This window comes from Nasonia vitripennis, assembly GCF_009193385.2.
Source record: "Nasonia vitripennis strain AsymCx chromosome 1 unlocalized genomic scaffold, Nvit_psr_1.1 chr1_random0009, whole genome shotgun sequence".
Classification (NCBI taxonomy): domain Eukaryota; kingdom Metazoa; phylum Arthropoda; class Insecta; order Hymenoptera; family Pteromalidae; genus Nasonia; species Nasonia vitripennis.
Genome location: NW_022279596.1, coordinates 1,207,626 through 1,232,490, shown reverse-complemented (window position 1 = coordinate 1,232,490; position 24,865 = coordinate 1,207,626). Strand labels below are relative to the sequence as shown.

Sequence of the window (24,865 nt, the reverse complement as noted above, 5' to 3'; positions counted from 1 at the left end):
GCTGCTTTGGCCGGCTAGCATCTCCTTGGGCGGCGAGCCGGCCGAGAGTAAGAGAGAGAGAGAGAGAGAGAGAGAGAGAGAGAGAGAGAGAGAGAGAGAGAGAGAGAGAGAGTGAGAGGAGAGAGAGAGAGAGAGAGAGTGAGAGGAGAGAGAGAGAGAGAGAGAGAGAAAGCGCTCGAGGACTCGGAGCCGGAGCGCCGGAATTCCAACGGACAGAACAGTGCCGTCGGTTGTGCGAGGCGGGTCTCTCGAGACGCGCTGCATATACACGTATATACGGAGTGAAGGAAACGTCGCCGCCGCCGCCGCAGCCGGCGAACGCGCACATCGGAGCGGAGCGTACGACTGTGTTTACCTGCTCGGCTACGGCAACCTGTTCGAATCGACGGCGCGTCGTCGCAGTCGATGAAAGGACGCAATCGACGCCGGGCCTGATGCTCGACGCACGGCATCGTGATACAACTTGTTGTTTGTGATACGCGCAGAGCTCTCTCCGCACGGCAGTCAGGAGAGCAAACGGGACGACATCGAGACTCTGACCTCGCCGAGGCCCCCGGCCTCGCTCCAGCTGCAGACGCAAGGTACTTATTGCTCTAGCCGATGTGGAGAACGCGCCACGCTAACATGTGACTCGTCGAGCCCGGCTGCTGGTCTTCTTTTTTCTTTCGGCCTTTCGTTTGATTTTCAAAATTCCCGGTGACGCAGATAAAAACAGATATGAAAAGTACGATGCCGTGCGAGCGCAGCAGCGATTCGTCGTCCAACCGGTGCGCCAGCACATCGGCAGTCTGCACGCCTCGGACTCTGAGCAGTTCAGCCGATCGTTCATGAGAAATGTAGAACGCGCTGTAGCTTCTTGTTTACTATTTTCAGTTGCGTTATTGTTTCGGTTATCGAATAATCCAGCGGCTATCGTGGCAGCCTGTGATTGTGTGCGCGAGTGACTTGCATTGACAAACGAACAAGCGAGTGGACAATTCTTGCGCGGAGAATCGAGCAAGATAGAGACATTTCCACTATGAGTGAGATAACAAGCATCGTCGAGCAACAGCAGCAGCAGCAGCAGCAGCAGCAGCAGCAACAGCAGCAACAGCAGCAACAGCAGCAGTATGTGGCTGGAGGGGTCGGCGGGGCATCGAGCGACAAGTCGTCGCTGCACTGCAAAGACTGCCGCATGAACTTCGACAGCAGCAGCAGCCTCGAGGTGCACCTGCGCTACCATCACCAAGAGAACCTCATGAGCCAGTGGGCCAGTCAGGCCAGCCAGGAGGAGAGCAACAACAACAACAGCAAGGCCGGTAACCACAACAGCGGCCCGGCCGCTGGCCCGCCAGTGCAGCACGTGCAGAGCGCTCCGATCGTCAAGCGGGAGAGCATCACGGCTCCGGCCGACTCGAGCGAGTCCTCCTCGAGGCCGCCCTCCGAGGGTCCGACCTCCAGTTCCGTCAGACTGCAACAGCAACAGCAGCATCACCTCCACCAGGAGCAGCAACAGTTCAACCACCACTTCAACACGCCGATGTTCAGCGACACGCAGTACTTCATGCATAACGAGACGCCGTACATCCTGCCGTCCCAGCAGCAGCAACAACACCATTACTCGCCGGACCGGCCTGACGAGGCCGATCCATCGCAGCGAGGCGCGGGCAGCTACGCCAGGTACCACCCGTACCAGCACACGCAGCACTTTGCTTCACCGGCGCCGGTCGAGCGCGTCAACTCGGTCAGCTCGACAAGTCCAAGGAGCCCGCTGCAGTGCGACAAGTGCGGCGCCGTCTACGAGGATGCCGGCCAGCTGGCGGAGCACGTGCGCGCCAGCCATCCCGGCTCGCCGGCCGCTTACGCGCCGCCGCCGCCGCCGGCTCAGTCGCAGCAGCAGCCGCCGCAGCAGTATCAACAGTTGGCAGCCAGCAGCCCGCAGCAGCAGGTTACGCAATCGCAGCAGAGCCAGGCGCAGACGCAGCAGCAACCGATGCACGCCTCGCCCCCACACGGTCAGCCTAATCAGCACCCCTCGCAGTCGGCTGGATACGATTTCACTGGCGGAGTCATCAAGTCCGAGGCCAAGCAGGAGCCCGAGGAGCAGGCCGAGATTCTCGACCTCGATTCTCACAAAGTTCAAACGCACAGGTTAGTTTTTTCTCGCATTTTCGATTACGCAAACGACACTGCTCCGATTTCCCAAGTTCGCCCGTCTCAATCTCGCCCTTCGCCTGGCATTGTTTCTCCCAACAGATACGAAGAGGAGTTCATGAGGTTCCAGCACCAGGAGATGCACATGCAGATGCAGCATCAGGTGATACAGCAGCAGCACGGGCCACGCGGCGCCACGCACTCGGTCAGCTCGATGCTGAGCTGGCCGCCGCCGGCGTCGCAGCCCCACGACTACCACTCGGGCCTGTCGCCGATGGGCCCCATGGATAGCGTCTCGCCCCTTCAGGAGCAGCAGAACCAGTTCATGCGTGGTCAGGCGCCACCGCAGCCGCAGCAGCACATGCCACCGGTCGAGCCGCCCCGGCACCCCGGCTCGCCCATAATCACGAGCACGCAACCCATGCCCGGCCACCCCATGCCCACGGGCCTTATGCAACAGAATCCGAAACCGCCGCCGCTCGGCAACCAGTCCTGGAAGAGCAATGAGGCGCGCAGGCCGAAGACCTACAACTGCACGGCGTGCAACAAGTGGTTCACCAGCTCGGGCCACCTCAAGAGGCACTACAACACGACGCTCCACAAGAACGCAGTCAAGCAGAGCAACCAGCCCGATCCGGCGAATATGCCCATCAGCGCGCACCACCATCCCGGTCGGGATAACAACTCCCGGGGGGCCGGCGCCGCAGCCAGCCGCCACTCACCAGAACTCTCCTCATCAAGCAGTCCCCCAAACTTGATGGCAGGTCCCTCGGGCGAGGCAACGAGGGGCCTGCTCCACACGCCCACCACCAGCAGCAGCACCACCAACACGGCCATCTTCAGCAGCAACAACAGCAGTTCGAGCAACAGCAGCGAGGCTACGGCGGTCCAGACAGCACTGGGCCAGAAGGCGCTGGAACAGCAGCAGCAGCACCTCCACCACCAACAGCAGCAGCAGCAGCAACACCACCCGTCTTCAACGGTCATGCTGGCCTCCAATCTAATGTATCTCGGTTCTCCGGCATCCTCTCCGATGGCCCAGGTCCAGCAGCATCATCATCAGCAAATGGGTTCGCCATCCCCCCAGCTAGGCCAGCAGCAGCAGCACCTCCACCACCACCATCAACAACAGCAGCAGCAGCAGCAGGCTCGCAACCTGCCAATGGCTTCGCCCTCGCAAATCGCGGGATCGGCGCACCATCCCATGAATTCGCCCATGTCGCCCATGCAGCAGCACCCGGGCCACATGAATTCGCCTTCGCCAATGGCTTCGCACCACCACCACCACATGAACTCGCCTTCGCCCATAATGGCGGGAGTGGTCCCATCGGCGATGGCTTCGCCGCCACCGCCGGGTCCCATGATGGGGGGTACTTCGATGCCTCATCAGCCGTACCCAAACGCCTTGCCCCCCCACGTTACAACTATTACCAGCATCCCGGGCCTGCTGGAGTCTATTACCAACCAGCTAACAACTACTGGTAACCCCGACATGCACACTATGTCGACGACTCCGCAGCAGCAACAGCACCAGGAGATGCTTCCCAGTTTTGGCACCTTCAGCAACCACCAACAGCAGCAGCAGCAGCCGCAGCAGAAACCGTTGCCGGGCTTCACGCAGTTCGGCAGCATCGCCAACGGGTTCATAGTAGGCCAGAGCCAAATGCAGGCCGTTAACGTGGGGGGGCTTAGTCCCGAGGAGAACGCACCTCCTCAAGAGAGATCGTTCGAGTCACCGACCTCGAGCTACGACGTGTACGGCAGGGGTTCGCCACCCCGATACGAGTGCCTCGGCGGCATGGAGATGATGCAGACCACCATCGACGGGCCCATCATCGTCAACTCGTACTCGGAGCTCCAAGGCCATCAGCCGCAGCAGCAACAACAGGAGACGAACAACAACCTGCCACAGATGACACCTAAGGAGGAGCTCAATCCCAACATCGTTAGTAAGGCTAAGGGTGGCAAGGGAAGGAGCCGCAAGCTCGCGACGAAGGAGCAGCAGGTAACCAGCACAAACACCAACGGCTCGCACTACATATCGGAGAACGGACTGCACAAGTGCATCGAGTGCGACAAGGTGTTCAACAAGGCCTGCTACCTGACCCAGCACAACAAAAGCTTCCACTCGGGCGACAAGCCCTTCAAGTGCAACATGTGCGGCAAGCGCTTTCCCCACGAGTACCTGCACGCCGAGCACCTGCAGAAGCACGCCGGCGACAAGCCCTACAAGTGCGAGATCTGCCCGAAACAGTTCAACCACAAGACCGACCTCAGGCGGCACATGTGCCTCCACACCGGCGAAAAGCCGTACGCCTGTGATAAATGCGGCAAGGGCTTCATACGCAAGGACCACATGATGAAGCACCTCGAGACGCACAAGAAAAAGTCCAACAACCATCACAAGGTCCACTTGAGGGCGTGAGGACGCGAGAGGCGAGGCGGACCGAGATCAGCGAGATACAGAGGGTAATTTTTGCTTAACAAAGGCGGACGCTCTAAACTGTACCACTCGCGGTACCACTCGCGTTCTCGCGCGCACACACACACAAACACACACACACCTACACGTTCACGCGAACGAATATAAAAGAGCAAGGCTGCGTCCACGCAGAGACGGTGGGCCGGTAGCGTTTTACCTATACACAGGTGTACCTTATACATATACACACAATCGGTACGCCGAATTGTGCCTGTGTGGACGCAGCCTAGGCGAACAGATATTCGGAAATATTGTTTATAGAAGGGAACTACATAGGCGACTTCCCGCGACAAATGGCCCACTTAGCGGGTGCGCTTTTACACGCTGTCCGATGCGCGGTACTCGGGGTCGATCGGAGGCTTGAACTCTCTCTCTCTCTCTCTCTCTCTCTCTCTCTCTCTCTCTCTCTCTCTTTATTTTGCGTCTACCACATTAGGGCTCGCTCGACTCGGTGGACCGCGCCTTATTATATGTAGGGGACATGCGCAAGAGTGTGTGCCATAGATGCCATAGAAATAAGATTATAAGCGGTATGAGAGAAGCAACAAAAAAATTATACACAGATAAAAACTTCGAAGCTTATGAATTGTACAAAATACGTTAAATATATGATAAAAGTACGTATAAATATAGATATAAATATATATGATGACGATGATGATGATTGTAATTGTTAAAGTAACGCCTAGACGAGACAGTCAAATCGCCAAAGTAACTTTTTTTAAATATAAAGATTGCATAACTCCGGAGCCAATTCGAAAAAACTGGCCGGTTCGATCATTGTTTCGCCTATTTTTGTAAAATAAAAATAAAAATCTTTTAAAATTATTTTCTTGCTTGCAAAATCACAATTTTTATTTCTCTAAAAACGCAACCCAACCTGTTGTTAACTTTAACGACCCTTCCTTCTATCGCCCTCAGTTTAGATTTTCAAAAGGTTAACTTGGCGACAGCTGCGTACACGCGCGCGCGCGCACACACACACGCATGGGCGAGAACTGTGCGAAGAAAAGATTAAGTTAATTTTGGTCTAGTTGTCACTCTGAAATCTAATAATTGCATACTTTGTGCGCGTATGTGTAGATTACATCGGAATATAAAAGTGAAATTATGTCGTCTGGCAGTCTAATGAAAAACTGTTAATTATATATACATTCGGTGTGTGAACAATTATAAGGTAGCCAATCGCTGATCGACGAATCGATTGTTTAAATTAAATTGTACAAAGTCCCATATAGCGAACGCGAGCTACATAGAGCACTGTCACGAAAGAAGTAAGAAAAGAGTCATTTGTGATAAAAAAAAAGAAAAGAAATATGTCGATCGAAGCTCAGAAAATGCTGCATTCCTAAACATTCCAGAAAAGAAGTTTTACATATAAAAGAAGATATAATGCTAAATACGTCTCCTTTTTTATTTTTTCTCTCGTTGTATAAACCTTCAATTTTAAGCACGCACAAAATAGATGTCCTAAGTCATTGACCGGAAAATTGTGGCGTTTTTTTACAAAAGAAAAGTGACGTTACTTACTAAAAGGATTATTTTAGCCTTCAACGCACATAACTGTTTTTTTTAAATCAATACGTGATAATTGTTTTTATATATTAGAGAGATTGTTGACGGATGATTTTTTTTATAAAATAATATTTTCCATGTACCAAAAAACGCTGCGAATTCTGTATTTGCAATTTAAAAAAAGAAAAAAAAAAGAAAATTGAAAGAAAACGAGTGAAGCGTTGATCTCGGCGTAAAGGAATACTCTTTCGTACTTGTTTTTGTTGATCGTTGTATAATTATCGGTCGTTCTCTACCAAGTGTTCATGCGTTTTTAGCTTACTTGTTAATGTTCGAGCATTGTTTCCTCCTCCCTTTTGACTATTATTAACATAATATTCGTTTGTTAAAAGTAATGTTCTTAAACATATAATTCTTTGTTCGTTTTTTTCCAAATTATTCGTGTATAGTATATCTGTCTGATGAAAAAGATCGGCTTGGCATATAATCAGATCACATACTAAAAATCGGGCTGTTTTTCGTAAGGTCTTTGAAATCAATTAGCTCTTATATTATATTATATTGATGGATTAAAATATTTCGATGGATCGAGGTCTGCCGTATATACATATACATATAATATTGTACATATATGATAGATGAATGCGAAGCGAAACACGTACACATACACACACACACACACACACACACACCGGATTTAAGTTTTTTTATTGTATTAAACGATAACGAATTATATAGCCTCTTGCCACTTTACTGCGTGTAGACGTATATAATATAGGAGAAGAAAAAAGTAATAAACGCACCCAGAACAGACTACCTCAAGAGTTCAGGAATTATAAAACGACGAATGAAAGGAAGGAGAAAGCTAATAACACGAATGAAAAAGCCAATGCAATAATAATAGTAATAATAATAATTATAATGATAATAGTAATGACGATAATAGTATTTGAGTCGGTCTCCAATCTTTGTTAAACTTTCCGAATCTTTTCGGTCGAGTCGAAATTCGTTGTAAAGCGTCGATCCGTTTCGATAAATCGGCGCGCAAAGGACCTTTATATGAATACTTAATATGCAATGGTGCAAAAGTAGCAGAGTTTCTACTGATGAAAATTGAAAAATAAAAAGATAAACTCGTAGCGCAGCGTGGAGAAATTTTTTACAAAACAAACCTAGAGTGCGATCGAAATGAGCTGGACAGAAGAAGAGACGGAAAGAGAAGATTATAGATCGACGTAATGATTATATAGTGAACATATCAAGCAGTATTACCGTATATACTCAGTTTGTATAAAATAGGAATTATATGAGGAAGAGGAGGAGAAAAAAGCAAGTAATACGGCATTGGGAGACAGAGGACTATCAGTAGCAGAGAGCGAGACGATCGGTATATCACTAGCGTATTTCTACTCGATCCATATCATTGATAGGCGTGAAAAGACGTTTTCTACAAAATCTTTCTTATCGTTTGTACGGTTGACGCGCAAGTTCATAGGGTTGTATAGGCCGCATCGCGATTGAATCATTCATTGGGCATTCCTTTCGAGTCGGCGGTGCATCGCGGATGAGTCCGCTGGGATGTCGCGCTTGCTCGCCCGCTCGCTCGAGAGAAACAAAGGGATCGCGAGAAATTGGCGGCGATCTTCGCTCCGCAGCGAAATGGGCATTCCCTCGAGATTTCATAGTGAGATATATATATATGTGTGTGTGTGTGTGTGTGTGTGTGAGTGTGAGTGTGTGTATGTATAGCGACTACGTTGAATAAATAGCACGTCGCCGGCGGAAATTCCTTAAACTCGCACGCGCACAAAGAGCCTGCCAACGATGCAGCAGCAGCAGCGAGCGATTTCGAGGAACTTTCCTTTCACTCTCTCGCGGGCGAGCCCGCCGCGATTGCGAGTCCTCTTACACATTATGCGCTCGCGCGACAATCGCGGCGAGCCCGTGGACGCATGCCGTCGGCTACTCGAAATCGCTCCGCCCTGCCCTGCACAAGCGCCGGACTACGCCATGTAGGCATGTACCAGAGCACGCCATTTTTGCACGCGGCAATAACACGCGACCGAAATCGATCCTGCGCCAGCGGTAGAGCGATGTGTGTCGAGCGCACGTGTAATTACCGTACTTCCCCTTTTCTATTCACTTGTGCCATACGACTTGAGGAAGAGCGGAAGGAGAAAAATAAGCGACGGAACGATCAGAGACAGATCATACTATTATTATGTTGTGAGGCGATAGACGCAGCGGCGATATGTAATATGTACGTATAACACTAATTATTTAACGTCACGTGGTTTCTGTTCCTGTATAACGACGCCGGTCAAGAGCGCGAGAGGTTGAACGCAAAAGATTGTGCGAGAGAAAGTGAATGAGTGTCCAGCACTCTATGACCGATGCTGGATGAAAGTATATTCGCGAACTGTATTATTTGATGTGCGTTTAATTTTGTTTTTATAAATATATTTTATTTCTCAAACCTGACTCCAGCCATGCTTTTTTATTTCGCAGCAACTCCTCTTGCTTTACACCCCCGCCTCATATTTAATCTTTTCCTACGATTATTTTCATTTATTCATCCATCACATCCTCATATATACATATACACACACACGCACGCGCGCACACACACGCATATTTGTTGCGTTTCGAGAAGCAAGCGGGCGAGGGAAATTCATCAAGGGAAGAGGCGAATAAGTACGGTGCGTATCCATTACGCACTCTTTTCTCGAGATTCTCGGTTGCTTTCCAAAACGCCGCATAATTCGTTCACGATCCGCTATAAGCAGCTTCCGGCCATTAAACAATAAGACTAATTCCAATGTTGGGCATTGAATCGCAATACGCAAAAATTTCGAGGACGTATTCCTCGAGGCGCGTTGGCGCTGATGGTACCTGTGTATGTCGATCCAGCAGAAGCAGTATCCAACAGTGCGCGAAATCCTTATAGGCTTTAAGCAAGATCTACCTGATAAACGAAGCAATACATGTGCGAGCAAAAGAGTTATGCGTGTATAAGGTGTAAAAGTAAGAATTTAACAAAGGCAAGAAGAGGAGATAGCCCGCGATGTTGTATAGTATGGTATAGGTGTAGCGTGTCTCATACATGAATATAAACTATACACACCGCTGTGCGCGACTCCTGTAGCTGAATCCTTGTTTTTTGATTCGTTGTGAACGAATGTTCAATTCGTATACATTATATATATATATATATATATATATATATATATATATATATATATATATATATATATATATATATATATATATATATACACACACACACACACACACACACACACACACACACACACACACACACACACACACACACACACACACACACACATATATAGATATTATATTTAATGAATAGGGCGTGCATAATCGAGGCGATTAATTTCCATCGGAGCAAAGTGTAGCGTTAGCGAGCGCGCGAGAAGAAACGAGATCCTGGAGCAGCGCGTGCAGTGTGTCATTTCGCAAATAGGCACCCGCAGCGATAATGAGCAAGACGGAGAAGAAGGAGCGCAAGAAACCGCGAGCGAGTAAGGGCAAAAAGCCAATCGGCGAGCACGCAGTAGCGCGCCTTCCAACGAAGACTCGCGCGAACTTTTTCCAAAAACCTATCTAGTGCAGCAACGCGGAAAGCACGCGGGGCCCGGGATCTCGAATCGAACGTCGTGGGCAAGCGCGGCCCTTCGATCCGAGCACATACTGCCGTCACACGTATGTTTATATAATGATATTACATACATGCCAGAGTGTAAAAAAGCGCGCATAGATGACGAGGGAGGACCGATCGAGAGTATAAGGCGATATTGTGAAATATGTATTCGAAAATGCCATACACAAGTACCTCAAGATACAAAAGACATGTACAAATGTTCATAATATGTTCTCAGAATATAAGCTAATTCTAATAAACGATTAATATCCATGACGAGACGAGGCGTCGTTTCAATTATTCCACCCCTGTCCACGCTCCTTCCTGCTTCGTTCGAGCGCTGCTAGATTTTATAATTTTACAATCCATTTTCTAATTACGGCTTGTCGAACGTGAGAACGTCCTGCGACTGTGGGCATCGAGTATTGCGTATAGAGTATAGAGGCGCAGAAGAAGAGCCGAGCCGGTCTGATTCCGCATCCCGCGATAAATTGCCAGATTACGGCTCCGCGCGGCGGGAGTGTCGGGAGCATGTCGGGACTCCAATGTTTTGTCCAATGCGTGAACCACATGTTCCTCTCGGCTCGGGGCCAAGGCTGTGGGACCGGGACCAGCCGCGGCTCCCGTTCTTCGGCTCGTACGGTAACCCTTTCGTGCTTTCTCGCCGACCCGAAGGAAAATCCGCGAGCGACGCATTTCCCACACGGCAATGGCTCGTGCGTTATGCGTTATATGTGTATACACACGAGAGCGGACATCTGTCGTAATGAGTTGCATCCTCACGTGATTCTCGCGTGCGCAGCAGCCCCTGCGGCCGATGCTCTCGTGCAGCGTGTTTATAACGACGTGACGCTGCAGCTTTCGTTTGCCCGACCGCCTCTCACCGCCGCGCAGCTACGCGATGCGGCTATAATACAAGGGATAACGTACTGGCAACTTGGCCGAAATCCGAGTCGAGCGGCATGATTTCACGGCCCACGTATACGGCAGGCTGCAGTATGCCATACCTGTGCCGTACGTTCACGAATGTTTTCGTCGAGCGCGATGAAATTTCCACACCGCGAAAACGAGTGCAGACTTATCGTGCCGACGCCGATGATAAGTACCTTCACTTTTATCCGCGTCGAGAGAGGGCCGAATTGCCATTTGACGGCGGCGCGGCAAGCCGGCCCATAATTCATGCGACGTCCGACAGAATCGAGCGAGGCGCAGGTCGTGCATTGCGAAACTCACAAAAGCTTCGCCGACGTCCGATGGCTCTCCTCCCTCCCCCTTAGCCCGCGCACCTTTGCGCTGTATGTATGTAGATTGTAGAGGGGATATAGCTCCTCTATACTCCGCTAATCAGCTACGGCCGAGAGATTCGCTTATTTACTCTTTGTCGAACTCGGTACACGTCCCATTGTGCGGCGTGTGCGTCTGCGTCTCTTCGGAATTGAGACTTTGGTACAACGGAACTTACGCCTCTAACTCTACTGCCCGTTTCTTATACACGTGCGCAGTGTGTCCGATTTGGCAACGAAATAATAGGGACTCTCTTCTTTCTGCTTGGCATTTATGCAGCGCGAGTTGCCTCTGCCATTTCGATCATTATCGCGCTTGCGTTGTCTTGATGAATTATTTTCAAAACGCCCTCGATCGAAATACGGCAATAAACGTATAGCGATATTATATTCCTGCAATCGTTGTCGACTCGTTCCCTTTGTTCTAGAAAGTCCCGAGTCACGCGTACGTAACAGCGCGCACACACACACACACACACACACATACGGGACAGCTGTTAGGTAAGATCGATTGTAAATAATACTCTCTCTCTCTCTCTCTCTCTCTATCTCTCTCTCTCTCTCTCTCTCTCTCGCTTATTCTTGTATCGGCGAACTCGTGAACGACGCACAGTACAGTGAAAGCGCTCTAGCATCAGAGAAAGTCCCGAGTAAGAGATAAGAAGTATTCGTCGTCGCTCGCGCCGTATTGTATACACACACGTAGAGCGCCGCCGAGAAAGAAACGTGAAAGTCGCTCAAAACGCGCGCCAGCGTGATCGGTGAAACTGTATCCGCGATTCCGAAAGAATTTCAATTATAGAGCGACGCTTTTTCACGGCTGCGCGTAGTACGTCGCGGATCCAATTCATATAGCTGCCGGCTTTTGCTTAACGACGTTTCAATTAACTCGGAGTAGAGAGCGCGACGATACATAAATCAATTCTCGCCGGCCGATGCGCGAATTCCGCGGACTTTCTATTTGTTTGCAAGCTTATGCTGCAATATGTTTAGGCTAGAATAATAGCGTATATAGGCTAAAATAGCGAGTCAGCTGCGCGGAAAGCAGGCGAGCGAAAAGGAGGAGCGAAGCAATCACGCGCCCTAGAGCTTTTGCAAACGAGGATTTCGCGCTGGACTGCCCGATAAGTTTGTAGGCGCAAAAAGGGCCGAAGATCCGCCATAAACAGCGCGAAGCTCCTTCGCGACTCGTAAATCTCGCGATTGACATCTCGTCCGCGCGCAGATAAATCTCCGCGGGCGAGCTGGCTGTGCATGACGTGTACATCGCACTGGGCCAGATACGCGAGCCCGAGAGAGAAAGAGAGAGAGAGAGAGAGAGAGAGAGAGAGAGAGAGAGAGCAGAGCAGACAAGTGAAGAAAAAGGGCGATGGGCCGGGCGCTCGACGGGAATCGGGCCATTGAACGTCCCGAATGTATCCCGAGAGCTATTCAGCTCCACGAAAGCATATCCTCGAGGAAGGAGGAGCGCGCACACGTATAGCTCTCTCTCTCTCTCTCTCTCTCTCTCTCTGCATGCAGTAATCCCGAGCCAAGAGAGAGAGAGAGAGAGAGAAAGAGAGAGAGAGAGAGAGAGAGAGAGAGAGAGAGAGAGACAGCGAGTCAACACAGAGTGAGAGAGCTGGCGCACTCGCGCTGAGAAAACGGCGGAGAGCGAGACAGAGCCGAAAAGTAAAGGAGAGAAGAGGGAGACCAGGTGCATTTCGGAGCCTGGGAAGCGCAAACTTCGCTCTCTTCTCTCGGGCCCACCACCACTGCCGCTGCCGCTGCATGCGTATACTATTACAACTAGCGCTGCCGGCAGATGCGCTCCCGTAAATGGCTCCTATCCGGCCCGCTTTCCTATTCTCTCTGCCGCGCTCGTTCGTCACGCGCTTTTCCTTAATTCTCGCTCTTATCTTCCCTCACTATCCGCTCCCCTCTCATTTTGCGCGCACACTTATCGCGGCTTCTTGTGCGCTGCCCCTTAAAATATCTGCGCGACCAAATTTTCTAGCATCGGGCCATTTCGATCAAGGCCGCCACGAAGCTCGAGAACTTTACACCATCCTATCGGCGCTTTTATCCATGTTCTGAAGGGGTTGAGCTCACGCATACTGCTTCGTCTACGGCGTATGCATTGCGTCGAAATCGCCTTTTGTTCGTTTTTTCGCTCGCCTCGGCCCGATGACAGAGGCGGCTTTTCGAGATGACAGAGTTGAATTTCTTTTTCCCGAAAGAAAAGCGCCGCGTCACCGTTTCGAATAACGAAAGTGCAGTTTGAAATTCCTCCGCGGGCGCTTATTCTTCCTCGTATTGTTTCAGTTTCGCTGCCCGAGTCGAGCCGCTCGTCCGGGAGTTTGAACAAACTGCAGCCCCCATCCCGTGGGACTGCACAGTCGCGATTCGCGCTTACAGGCAGGTGTGAATCCCGTAGGATGAAACGAGGCCTCGCGAGTTACGGTATCGCGCGGAAGAGCAAACAGCGGAGAGAGAAGTGGCTCGATGATACACGTGAACCGGCGGCTCAGCTAATGAGCGCTAACGCATTGGGAAAACACAGCGCGCAAAACGATACTTGGAAAAGGCAGCTCGCAAAGCCGCGAGCCAGAGCGCGAACGAGACTGCGGACTGCGCAGGGCGTGGGCTCCCGCGCACGTGGCTGCAGCCGCGCCGGCGGGAATCGCGAACGAGGCGTATTATACCTGTATATGTGGGTCGCGGGAGAGTAGGCAGACAGACGGCGCGGCGCTGCAAGCCCTCGGCCGTCGAGCGCGCGAAGCATTAGTAAAAACGCGCGATATTGTCTGGCTCAACAGGTTGTCGCCTCCCGCTCGGCTCGGCTCTTCCCTCTGCCCTCTCTTTGTCTTTTTTCTCCCCTCTCCCTCTCTCATTCTTTTTCTCGCGCCTGCTGATTACGGTCTCTCTCGCCTGCGTCCATGCATGCGTCGGATCTTGCGGCTGTGCGTTTTTCCCTGCCCGGGATGCGCGCGTTATGGGAATCGCCGACTCATCAGCCGCTAATCGCTCCCCTCGCCGGCGAGCTTCTTGGATCGCCGGCACTCACTCGCGCGGGACGACGCGCCGAGGAGATTACCCCCCTTCCCCCCCCCCCTACCCGCACCCGAGTCCTATCTTGCAGATATACGCTCCACACCGGGGGAGCGACTCGCTTTTCAATTATCTCCGCCCGGCCGCGCGTAGGCGCAAGGGTTGCGGAGCTGCGTCTTTATCCGCCACCTGTTGGCGTCGTTTCTGGAAAAATCGAACGCCGAGACTGGAAAGCCGCTTTTCATTTCCCATCGCGCTGTGCTCCGGCTGCTTATCTCGGGCCTGGCGGTGCGCTGAGAAGGAAATGGCGAGAAGCGAAGAAAAAAGGGCGAAGCACAATAAGAGCCTCGCAAGCGGCCACCCTCTGCAGCCACGCAAAGCGTTATCGCGCATACGTGCGGGGAAGACCGATGCTCCTCGGAGCTGAAGTAGAAAAGCAGAAAAGCTCGCCGCGAAAATCCCAATCAGCTGCTCGCCAGATCTCCGCGAGTGCGAGCAAACAAGGGATTCCGCCGACAATGCCGCGCTGTCGAGTGTCTTCCGAGCATGTGTGTTCCTCATGCGGAGCGGCCGAGAGTACTGCCGGTATACCATGCACGGTTTTATTGCTTCATGCGCCACGCACGTGTGCGCTCTTCGACAGCGTCTTCGGAGTTGCCGGCCTCGTGGAGTTCGACATCTCTCTCGGCTCGTCAATTTGTATGCGAAAGACACGCTGACCATGCATGTATTGCAAGCGGAACAGATTTCACTTATTGCCTTTCCGAACGTACGAGCGTCAACGGGAAGCGTCAGCTGGATTATTTGGACGTTCGCCCAACACTTCATTGAACACAAGTTGTCGAACAATAATAATGGCGCTAAATTTTCATTCATCCGCTCATCTTCTTATGACGCTTTGAATGCGATGAATATCGAAATCTCGGAGGAATCCCTGCTCGCAGTATATACGGCTCGAGCCCTCGTAACGAGAACGTCGAAAATTAAATTAAAATTATTAAATTATCCTTCACGAAATCTCAAAAATTTTATGCCCCGTCGACCCCCAATGCGAGCGATCCTCAATCCCGGAAAGTCGGGATCTTCCTCAACCCTTTTGTATCTGCCGAGGCTCGTGTAATTTATGATGCTCGGCTGAGCGGCCGCTGCGAACGTTTTTCGAAAAAGACCGCGCCGCGCGTCCTACAACCCTTCAGTTTTAACGACCTCCGACGGAGTCGAAGCACGAGGATTAAAAAACGGCGGGCAACGGTAAAAAGTGCGCGCGAAGATGTGAAATATCAATTTTCTTCGTGAAAGCGTGAAAATCCGCGATGATTCCCGACGGAAGCAGCAGCAGCCGGCTGCCGAACAGATACAGCGCGAGTGTGGCTGTCCGTGATGCCTTTCTTCCTGGCTCCAGCTTCCCCTTTCCACCTGTCCCTTTCACGGGAAAAAATAGAGAGAGAGAGAGAGAGAGAGAGAGAGAGAGAGAGAGAGAGAGATCGGAATCAGCACCCCTTCTTTGACATCCAACTCTTGCCTGCTACCTACCCCTCTGGTTCTCACGGAATCCTTTTTGCTTTTCCCAAAATACGTTTGGTGGTTTTCTCTCTCTCTCTCTCTCTCTCTCTCTCTCTCTCTCTCTCTCTTCCATCGTTCATCCGCGCTCCACACATTCACACGTGCATTGATCAGCGAGGAATATCGGGCATAGGAGGAACGAAATAAATCGCGTCGTCCTCGACTCTGCCGGCGAGATGATCTACCAGTTTTTCGGAAGCATTCATTTTCCGTGCTCGCATGACTATGCAGCGTGTGCGAGCTGCCTCGAAGCACTCGACTGTTTAATTGACACCGACTTTATGACCCGAGTTATATCTTCCCCACGTGCCTCCGCGGAGCAAGGTCGACCGAGCAGAAATTACGCCTCGGTTGCGCGACATTGACACTCGCGACGAAATTTTTCGGCTTCGCGTAATATTACAGGCGACAGCGCTCATTTCCAAATCCAACTCGGGCAGATATCAGCCTTGGATGCGTATAGAGAAGATACAAACACCTGCTTCGCCGTCGCGTTGCTGCGAGCTCGGCATATGCGACACTTGGCCATTCATTTATGCAAGCTATCGCCGAGAAAGCCAGCCGGACCTGGGGAATCGCAAATGTGCAGCGTCCGAGGGACTTTGATATTTCCTCCGAAAAATAAAATACGGGCCAAAATTTGGTATGCCGGGCGCGAGACTAACGCTATAATTTCCATATACACTCTATGTCAGAAAAACATGACGCAAAAACTTGGTTCCTGCAGAGCAGTGTCCCGTGCGATCTCCCTGCCACGTTAGAGGCCCCGGAACCAGCAAGTGCACGCGCAGGTCCTGCTTTGCTCTCTCTCTCTTTCTCTCTCTCTCTCTCTCTCTCTCTCTCTCTCTCTCTCTCTCTCTCTCTCTCTCTCTCTCTCTCTCTCTCTCGCTCGGAGCGGATTCCTTCGCAGACTACTCTATAGGCAGGATGTCCCATACGGGGACACTTGAATCGACGACCTACATCCGATCGCTCTCCCGACCGTGCACTTCTCTTTATCGGAGCAGGGCTCCGATTGAGTTTTTGTGAGCCCGAGTCTCCTGCCTCCGACGGATTAGGCGTGAATAATGCAGCCCTCCTCCGCTCCCGATTCGTGCAATTTCAAGCAGCGATGAAGAATTCAGGAATCGGGTTATTAATCTTTCACCAGCCTCCGCTGATTGACAAGGCCGCTCATCGTGCTTTCGAATAATGCACGGGCGCACGCACAGATCGTGGCGTATCGATTTAACGGCCGCGGGCATAAAGTCGTGGAAAAAGCAGCGTCAAGTGTGCCGGCGGGCATTTAATCGTCGGTTAAAGCGAAGCGTACGAGTATGTAGAGGATACGCGTATGGGCGCCCGGCTTTTTGTGTGTCACCCGGTCCGGCGCATGCAGCGAGCCCGGCCGCGCGTACGGCAGGCATGTTACCTGTACACGAACTGCACGCTGGAAGCCCGCTCGGGTCGCGTGCCGGACTGGATATCTTCCCCGCTCGCCGTATAGATCCCTCCCTCTCTCTCTGCCGTTCGTTGACGCGAGTGCGGCCGTGGCGGCGGCGGTGCGAAGCCAGACAGGTTGGTCGGATCCGAGCCGCGGCAGCATACCCATTAGCCACCTCCTGCAGCTAACTGCCAGTCCCGCACGGGCGCGCGAGGGGGTCAATCGAGGATTAACCTGATTTTACCCTCCGAATCAGGAAGTGACCAGCGCGTGCTGCTGCTGCTCTGGGCCGGCCGCAGGTGCGCCTTCCGGCACTAGTCCTTTTTCGCTCTTTTCTGCCACACATACTCGTCCGTCCCTTCGCCCTCCCTTCTGTCGCTTTCGTTTTGGTTCTTCCCCTGTCCCCCGTATACCATATATACAAGTATACGAGTACTCGCTCGCTCGCCGCACGATCCACAATTGATTTCGGAACTTTGCACTCGTCCGGCGCGGAGAGCAACGTGAGGAAAACGGCACGCAGCTGCATCGAGGCGCAATAAAGCCGTTGTCTTGGCAGTATTATGCTGCTAGACGTAGCCACGTACCTGCGAACAAATCTCGCGCAATAAAACCGCTTCGCTAATCCTCTCTCTCTCTCTCTCTCTCTCTCTCTCTCTCTCTCTCTCTCTCTCTCTCTCTCTCTCTCGCCCTCGTGATTTTAAGCGAGCGCGCCGTGGACGACAAGCGGGTTTTCCCACAGCGCCGAGATCTTGGAGAAAAATAATAAAAACGGGGAGTTTTCGCAAAGTGTGCTCGTGGAATGCGCGGCCGAGAGTGCGCAGGTAGGCTCGTAAACACGCGCGCGCGCAGTTTTGAAAATCGAACTCTCCCGGCTGCATCCGAGCGAGCGGATAAGCAGCGCGCGCACAGGTGCTTATAAACATAAAATTTACTGGCGCTGCTTGTAAAATGATTTTATTGCGTCTTCCCCTGCCCCTTTCCCTCGAGTTTCCGACAGGCTCGTTCCTGGAAACGCGCGAGGTAATAAAACGATTAAGGATTTTTGCCCGGCTCGCCTCTCCGCACACCGCCAAGTGCGAATTTCGAAATTCTGATTACTTGGCAGCGAAGCTTCTTCAAAAGCTGCTTTAACGCTTTTCTCGGTAAGGCCCTCTTTAATATCGGTACGTCCCGCAGCTCGCGCTGCACTGCTTTCTCGCTCGCGTGTGAAAAAGCCGAGGCGACGATCAGCTCTCGAAAATCGGGCAAACCTTCGGCTCCTTCGATCGCGAATGAAATCACACGAGCCCGGAAGATGCATATTCGCGGGAGACGTATGTCGGATTTAAGCTGCGCGCCGATCCAGCCGGCGTTTATGACGGAGAGGCTCCGCGGCGCTGTATACTTATCACGGAGTGACAGCTCGCTCAAGCGCGAGCAAGCGAGCTCCCCTGTATAGCTGCGCGTATACTTTGCAGGCGCTCTCGAGTACTCGTTACAAGGATTGGCTGGTTACATGGAGCTGCTCTCGCGTGCGCGCCTGATGTGCGTTTACCTTGCATTTTCTTCTAATCTGCGAACGGCAACGCGGCTGAGTATTGGAAAATTTTTCGAAAAATTTTCCGACGCGGACAGCTCGAGCGCGCTCGACGAGCAGATAATAACGCACCTCGACGTTTCTCGAATCAGCGAGTCGGAAAAACCGATTTCCGACTCGTGTGTTCAAATGTCTTCGTGTATATTATAATATGACGTTATGTACGTCAATAGGACCTAATATACACGGATGGCAACAAGTTATACAGCTGTATGATGGACTGACCTAAGAACATTGCAATTTTTTTTTAATGCAATACAACGCAATAGAATGCGGCTATTCCTGTATTTTCGATTCTCACTCTTAACATAAGGATCGCCTCAACACTCTCAACAAATAATCGATTGAACTATTCGAAGATCATCGATCTATGGTTTCTTCTTGTTTCTTCTCAAAGTGAGCGTGTAAGTCGATTGATACTGCATGCAGGTCGCCTGAACTTTCAGCCTATTGAACTCCTTGATTTCTTTCTCCAACTGCTGACGCTCTTCATCCAGTCTTTTCTTCTCCTCTGCGCAGTCCTGCTTGAGCTGCTCAAATTTATCGTAAAGCTGCAAGCGCACAAGATGCGTGAGTATATACGTAATTAAGTACAACGCGCGATATCGCATATTGTCGCTCCGTACGAAGACTAGCACAGTTCAGAAATGCCTCCAAGAGTGGCACAACTCAGGTATTTATTTCCCGCGAAGACTAGCGCAGCTCGCGACTTATATTACTTAAAATGTGAGTATTTTACGGTTTTATTGGATTATTGGGTTATAGTTGAGTTGATGAAAACCTTGGACAAAGACAGACAAACCTGGAAGTTTTAAAAAGTTTCGAAAATTTCTAAAAAAAGTGAACAAATTAAAAAAACGTTTGTAAAAAATTATTGTGTTTGTGAAAACAATTTTGAATTCGGTAAAAAGTTGTGAATTGTGAACATTTAAAAATGTTCATCAGGGACATTTTCGCAAAAATCGGTAATTTTTTTTTATAGTTTTAGAGTTGCGCTAGTCTAGAGTGCGTCAAATGAGTTGTGCTACTTATGACGGGAAATTTGTACAGTGCTACTCTTCGTAGGGAGCGACGATATAACCAGGCGAAAGATTCTTTCGAAACTCACCTCTTTCTGTGCCTCTTTCAATTCAGCTTCGGTGTCTTTGACTCGAATCACGAAAGACTTTCTCATGTCATCCTCTCTCTGCTGTGTTTCTTGCTCAAACGCGGCCTTCTTCATTTCGCACACCCTTTGGAAACTAAAAAGACCCTCCTCGTTTTCGTTATCTTCGAAGCCCAGCTGCAAAAAAAAAAACAACAAGTTCGCTGTACTTCCGCATCAGCAGTCGAACACTCGTTCGCATACCTCTTGCAGCCGCTTTCTCCGGTACAATTCGTAGTGATAATTGTGAGTCTTATCGCGCATGTCCTCCATGTTCGTGCGAATCAGCATCTCGCGGAGCTTCACGAAATCGCTGTGGGATTCGTTTTCGACTGAAAGAGGAGGAACGATTACGTATCCGTGAAAATCACTTGCAACATAAAGAAAACATGGCAGCTGCATGAGACAGCAAGCGCGAGTAGGTCAATTTACCTTCCACCACGCCCCACGGGTATTCGCGAGATCGCATCATTTTATTACCGACGCGAATGAAATCCGTACTGCCAACTACAGCGAATGGTATCTGAGCGTTCATTTTCATGTTGACATCCGCGACACTCTCGTCGTCTGTCGGAAATTTATAAATGTCCACGCCGAAATTTCGAAGCTCGCTGATGACTTTATTCTGTGAAAATGCGTCAAGAGTATTAAAAATCGATCCCACTGCGATCGTGTCGCACTGCACACATAACACAGGCTCGAGCACACGCGTGCATCACCTTGAAATGCTTCAATTCGAGGGACGATATGGTATCGGCTTTCGCAATGATCGGAATGATGTTTACTTTCTTATCCAATTTTTGCATGCACACCAAGTCGATGGCTTTTAGTCTGAAAACAATTCAATCGGCTTTCGCAGATTCGCTTATGCTTGCAATGTGCATGGATGCTGAATTTTTCAATCAAATCAAACAATCTTACCCGTGACCGGTCGGACAGATAAAGTACAGACACACGTGAATGCGAGTATCCTGGTAGCTGGGCATCGATCGCTTTATTTTCAATTCTTCCTGTAGATAATCTTCAAACTGAGCCTCGATGTAATCCAAAATATCCTTTAAACTGTTGCTCTTGTTCACTTGATCGCCGTAGCCAACGGTATTTACAATCGTTAACTTTAATCGGACGTTGCTCTCCCGTAACTCGTAAGTATTGGCTTTCAGTTTGACCTTTTCCAAAGTGTGTGGACTTTGGTGAGATTCGAAGGTGGTGTTGAACAACGAATCCATGAGAGTCGACTTGCCGATGCCAGTTTCACCTACGAAGAATACAAGCAAACGCGCATCATCTTTTCGCGTGAGCAGCCGATATTTGGAAATTCAAAATAAGCGAAAGCCTGTACCGATACACAGTATGTTGAAAACGAATCCTTGGGTCGCCGATTTATTCACAAGCTGATAAGGAAGGCTGTCAAAACCGATGTGTCCCTGCAGCGTTGATTGTCGCGTGAAGGGCTCGCATGGCTGAAATCAGTTTAAACACTCGGCTTATCGCAAACTGCCAACTACACTTGCGTTAAATGCGCACTTACCTTGGAATTTTTCATTTTTAGACGCAATAAAGCCAGTCTTGGCTATGACGGTTAACTTATAAAGCGACGCGACAGATTCACTCGCGAACACCATACACACTGATTCAGTTTACGTCCGATGTGCTTAAATCGAAGCTGTCGAAGGCCGTTGCCATGCCCGAACTGATTTCATAAGCTTGTACAGTCTAATATCGACGCTCGGACTCGTTCCGAGAATTTCACGCGCACACTGTATAGTCGGAAAGAGAACAGCGAGGAATCGTAATTCTAAATAGAGGTGTTAGTTAGCGATTCTCGTAAATGGCTGACCGGAACCAATCGCCTCTTTTCTGTGCGCGAAAATATGTTGCGAGGGGAAACGTCTCGTATGAAATCAATAGGTCTTCCGAAAAAATCCGTTTTGTCCAACTTGCGCATACGTAGAAGCGCCGACTCGCCTTTTCTCTCTCGCCTCTCGCTCATTCGCCAACGAAAACAAAATGATTTACGTCTTATTCTTGGCAGTCGGGCAAACGGCTCGGCCGAGGAGAAAAGCCAAATTTACGATGACAATACTTCTCTTCGTCTCCTCGTACGGCTGCGCTCGTACATGCCCCATCCCCCTTTCTCGCGTCAGAGGCGAATCTGCATTTGAATGCCGCGCACGAATCACGCGCGCTGTACGCGCACGACGTTCGACTGCGCCGCGAAATCGCATAACCCCTTACGAGCGCACGGATAATCCGCCGAGTCGCATAATGTACTCGCGTAACCGACGTATACGGCCAAGATAAGAGATATTAATTGATGCAAGTAAAGTATACGCGCGCGGTGAAATTTATCGCTCGGGAGTGAAATGTCTCTCTTGTTTCCTCGTAAATTTTTATTGGGCGCGATTGTTGACTCGCGGCTAAGTACACATGAACCTGCGCGCGGAATCGGGATCAATCTTCTGCGAGGAGCAGTGTGAGAGCTGAATGAGAAGGAAGAGCAGCCGTAAATCGTCTTAGGCACATTCTTTCTCCGGCGATGCTCGCAGTGTCCCATAATCCCCGAACTGTATTCCCCATCAGACAAAATACACAGACCGACACCGGCTGCCGGCTCTCTGACTGATGGCGCGCACGACTAACTCTACGGGGATGTTTCTAATTCGGGGCTTATGCAGTATATGCAAAGCAATTTTACGAACGCGCATCTCCGCTTTCGGATGATCTTTCGCCTCCACCCACGACTCCTTCCTCTGTATTATTAACGAATCACTGTCAGGCCACTCATGAATAGCTAATCCTTGGCTATCGAATCATGCCCGATTAATATTTCAAATTGGCGCGGCCCAAGATTCGCACCGCTCCGGTCTAATTAATCGAATTTCATTTTTCATGCGTCGCATCGAGCGCCGAAATTGCAACGTCGCACAGGCAGATAAACTCAGGAACTCGCCAAGTGACAACAAAGGGAAAACTTTTACAAGCTCATAAATATGCAGGTAGCCGCCGGCGGAGGGGCCCGGGTCGAAAGGAGCAGCACGTGCTTCCCCGAAATAAGCGAGAATCAATTGAGGGCACGTCGTGCTCAGCGTATAATATATACAATATATACTCCGCGCAGTCCGGCAGCGGGGAAGTAAGTAACCCTCGCAAGCGATGCCGGGGCTCGTACGGCACGCAGCAAGACGACCTCGATCTAACGCGTGTGCGGCGCGCGTTAAAACAATATAAACGCGCGCGTCACGGGGCGCTACCTGCACCCGAGTTCCTTGTGCCGTGCATAAGAAGTATACAGCTACGGATTTGGAGTAAAGCGACCTGCGGAAAGGGAGCGAGTCAACCGCGTGGGCTCCGGTTCGCAGGAAGATGCGGCACTTAATGCGATTAGCTGCGCCATACTACTCCACTCCGCAGTGGAAGGACATTTTCTTCGGCTCGTCGGACACTCGAAGAAGGAATGTCTGATCTGAAAAAATTCGCTCGCCGTTGAAATCGCGCGCTTTTCGCGAGTTCAACGGCAAGCTTATCGTGATTATCTATAGCCGCGCCTGGAAAGGGAAACGCGTGCTTTGCCGATGATCAAAGCGCCGGTCGCAGAACTGCACTCAGCACCGCACGAAAACCGAGAGATTCGTATCGCGAATGCAAATAGATAGATATTTTTTGTCTCATTTTGGAGCAAAACGGCTGAAATGAATTTTTATCCACGAGGTGTACCCGACTCGCAATGCACACACGACTTATCGTCGCCGCGTTAAAAATGAATCGACGCATCTAGCTCGTAAATCTCGCCAGCGGAGGAGAGTGATTCGAGCCGATTTCCATCGGCACTGCGGCTCAGATAGGGCTGAGATACTCGAGCGCCTGTGGGATCGCCGGCTTTTCGGAGCAGAGGGGGTCGCAAGTCATTAGGAAGAGGAGGAGCCCCGCTGGGCTCGGAACAATGACAGGATCTTGAAACACCGAGCTGAGGTATTTACAACTTGGAAATCCCCGTCTTAGCGTTGTCGCTACTTTCAGGGGGTGTATCGTTGCGGCGCTGCATCCTGCAGGCCTATCGCGAGAGTTTCATCGACGCTTCACTTTTTCCGCTTATTATACTTTTTCTCCCCCGTGTGAGCGTCCCTCTTTCCGAGCCGCGAGAGCTGCGGGCGCGGGAGTGGGCGCACGTGAGAGCGGGCTCGCGGCACGCCACAGCGAGATTATCACGGCAGATTCGGCCGGTAAGAGTAGCTGCACTCTCGCCGATCGAGAGGACTCTCTCGGCTCGGCGGCTCAGCGGAGTAGGGCGAGCGAGCGAGCCAAAGAGAGGCGTCCGCGCAAGCGCGAGCGCGCAGCGGGGGTTGCTAATGAAGCCTCCGGCCTAATGAATCCGTTGCTGATGCTTGCTCGCTCGCCCGCGCTCTCTCTCTCTCTCTCTCTCTCTCTCTCTCTCTCTCTCTCTCTCTCTCTCTCTCTCTCTCTCCCTGCCCCAGCTCTGATGGATATTCTTGGCCACAGCGCTTGCACTTTCTCCGCGAGATTTTTGCTGCTATTTACCTGCTCGCGCGCGGCGCGCGATGAATTCGAATCAAGGAGTTATCATCGCGCGCTTGGATTCCCAATCGGGATTTCCATCAGCGTGCCGCGCTGTCCTTTTTTGCCTCCCCCTCGAAATGCCAGAAGATTATGCCGCTAATAAAAGCCTCATAGAGGCGAGAGAGAGAGAGAGAGAGAGAGAGAGAGAGAGAGAGAGAGAGAGAGAGAGAGAAATTCTCACAACTTCATTAAAGGAGAAAATGCCCGAGTCGAAAGCACTTACCTCTCTCGAGCGGGAAGAAGCGAAAAAGTCGAGAAAAAAGCCGGAGAGCGGCCGAGGAGTGGCAAGAGACGCAGCGAAGCCTTCCGCGCCAAAGCTCCTTTTATTGTGCATTTAAAGGGCCGCCTCGTCCATCTTCCGTAATTTCTCGATATTCAATTTCCTCGAGGGGGAAGCTAGTGGTGCGCGGCGCAAGCGAGAGAGAGAGAGAGAGAGAGAGAGAGAGCCTATTTAAAAAAGTCATTCTA

The 24,865-nt window shown here is 50.8% G+C and overlaps 2 protein-coding genes across 2 annotated transcripts; one reads left to right on the top strand and one right to left on the bottom strand.

Moving 5' to 3' along the window:
* The first annotated feature begins 200 nt into the window (after positions 1 to 200).
* Positions 201 to 8,611, top strand: LOC100118683 (probable serine/threonine-protein kinase yakA). The gene is made up of 2 exons (XM_016986789.2): positions 201 to 2,130; positions 2,236 to 8,611. Exons 1-2 carry the CDS (start codon positions 1,019 to 1,021, stop codon positions 4,556 to 4,558), a joined length of 3,435 nt encoding a protein of 1,144 aa, XP_016842278.1. The 5' UTR covers positions 201 to 1,018; the 3' UTR covers positions 4,559 to 8,611.
* Positions 8,612 to 18,915: 10,304 nt separating this feature from the next.
* Positions 18,916 to 22,027, bottom strand: LOC100118723 (septin-2). The gene is made up of 8 exons (XM_001602571.6): positions 21,351 to 22,027; positions 21,162 to 21,282; positions 20,741 to 21,077; positions 20,539 to 20,650; positions 20,252 to 20,444; positions 20,024 to 20,151; positions 19,784 to 19,957; positions 18,916 to 19,226 (listed from the first exon to the last, which is right to left on the bottom strand). The coding sequence occupies exons 1-8, from the start codon at positions 21,363 to 21,365 to the stop codon at positions 19,044 to 19,046; spliced, it is 1,263 nt and encodes a 420-aa protein (XP_001602621.1). The 5' UTR covers positions 21,366 to 22,027; the 3' UTR covers positions 18,916 to 19,043.
* Positions 22,028 to 24,865: the final 2,838 nt, after the last annotated feature.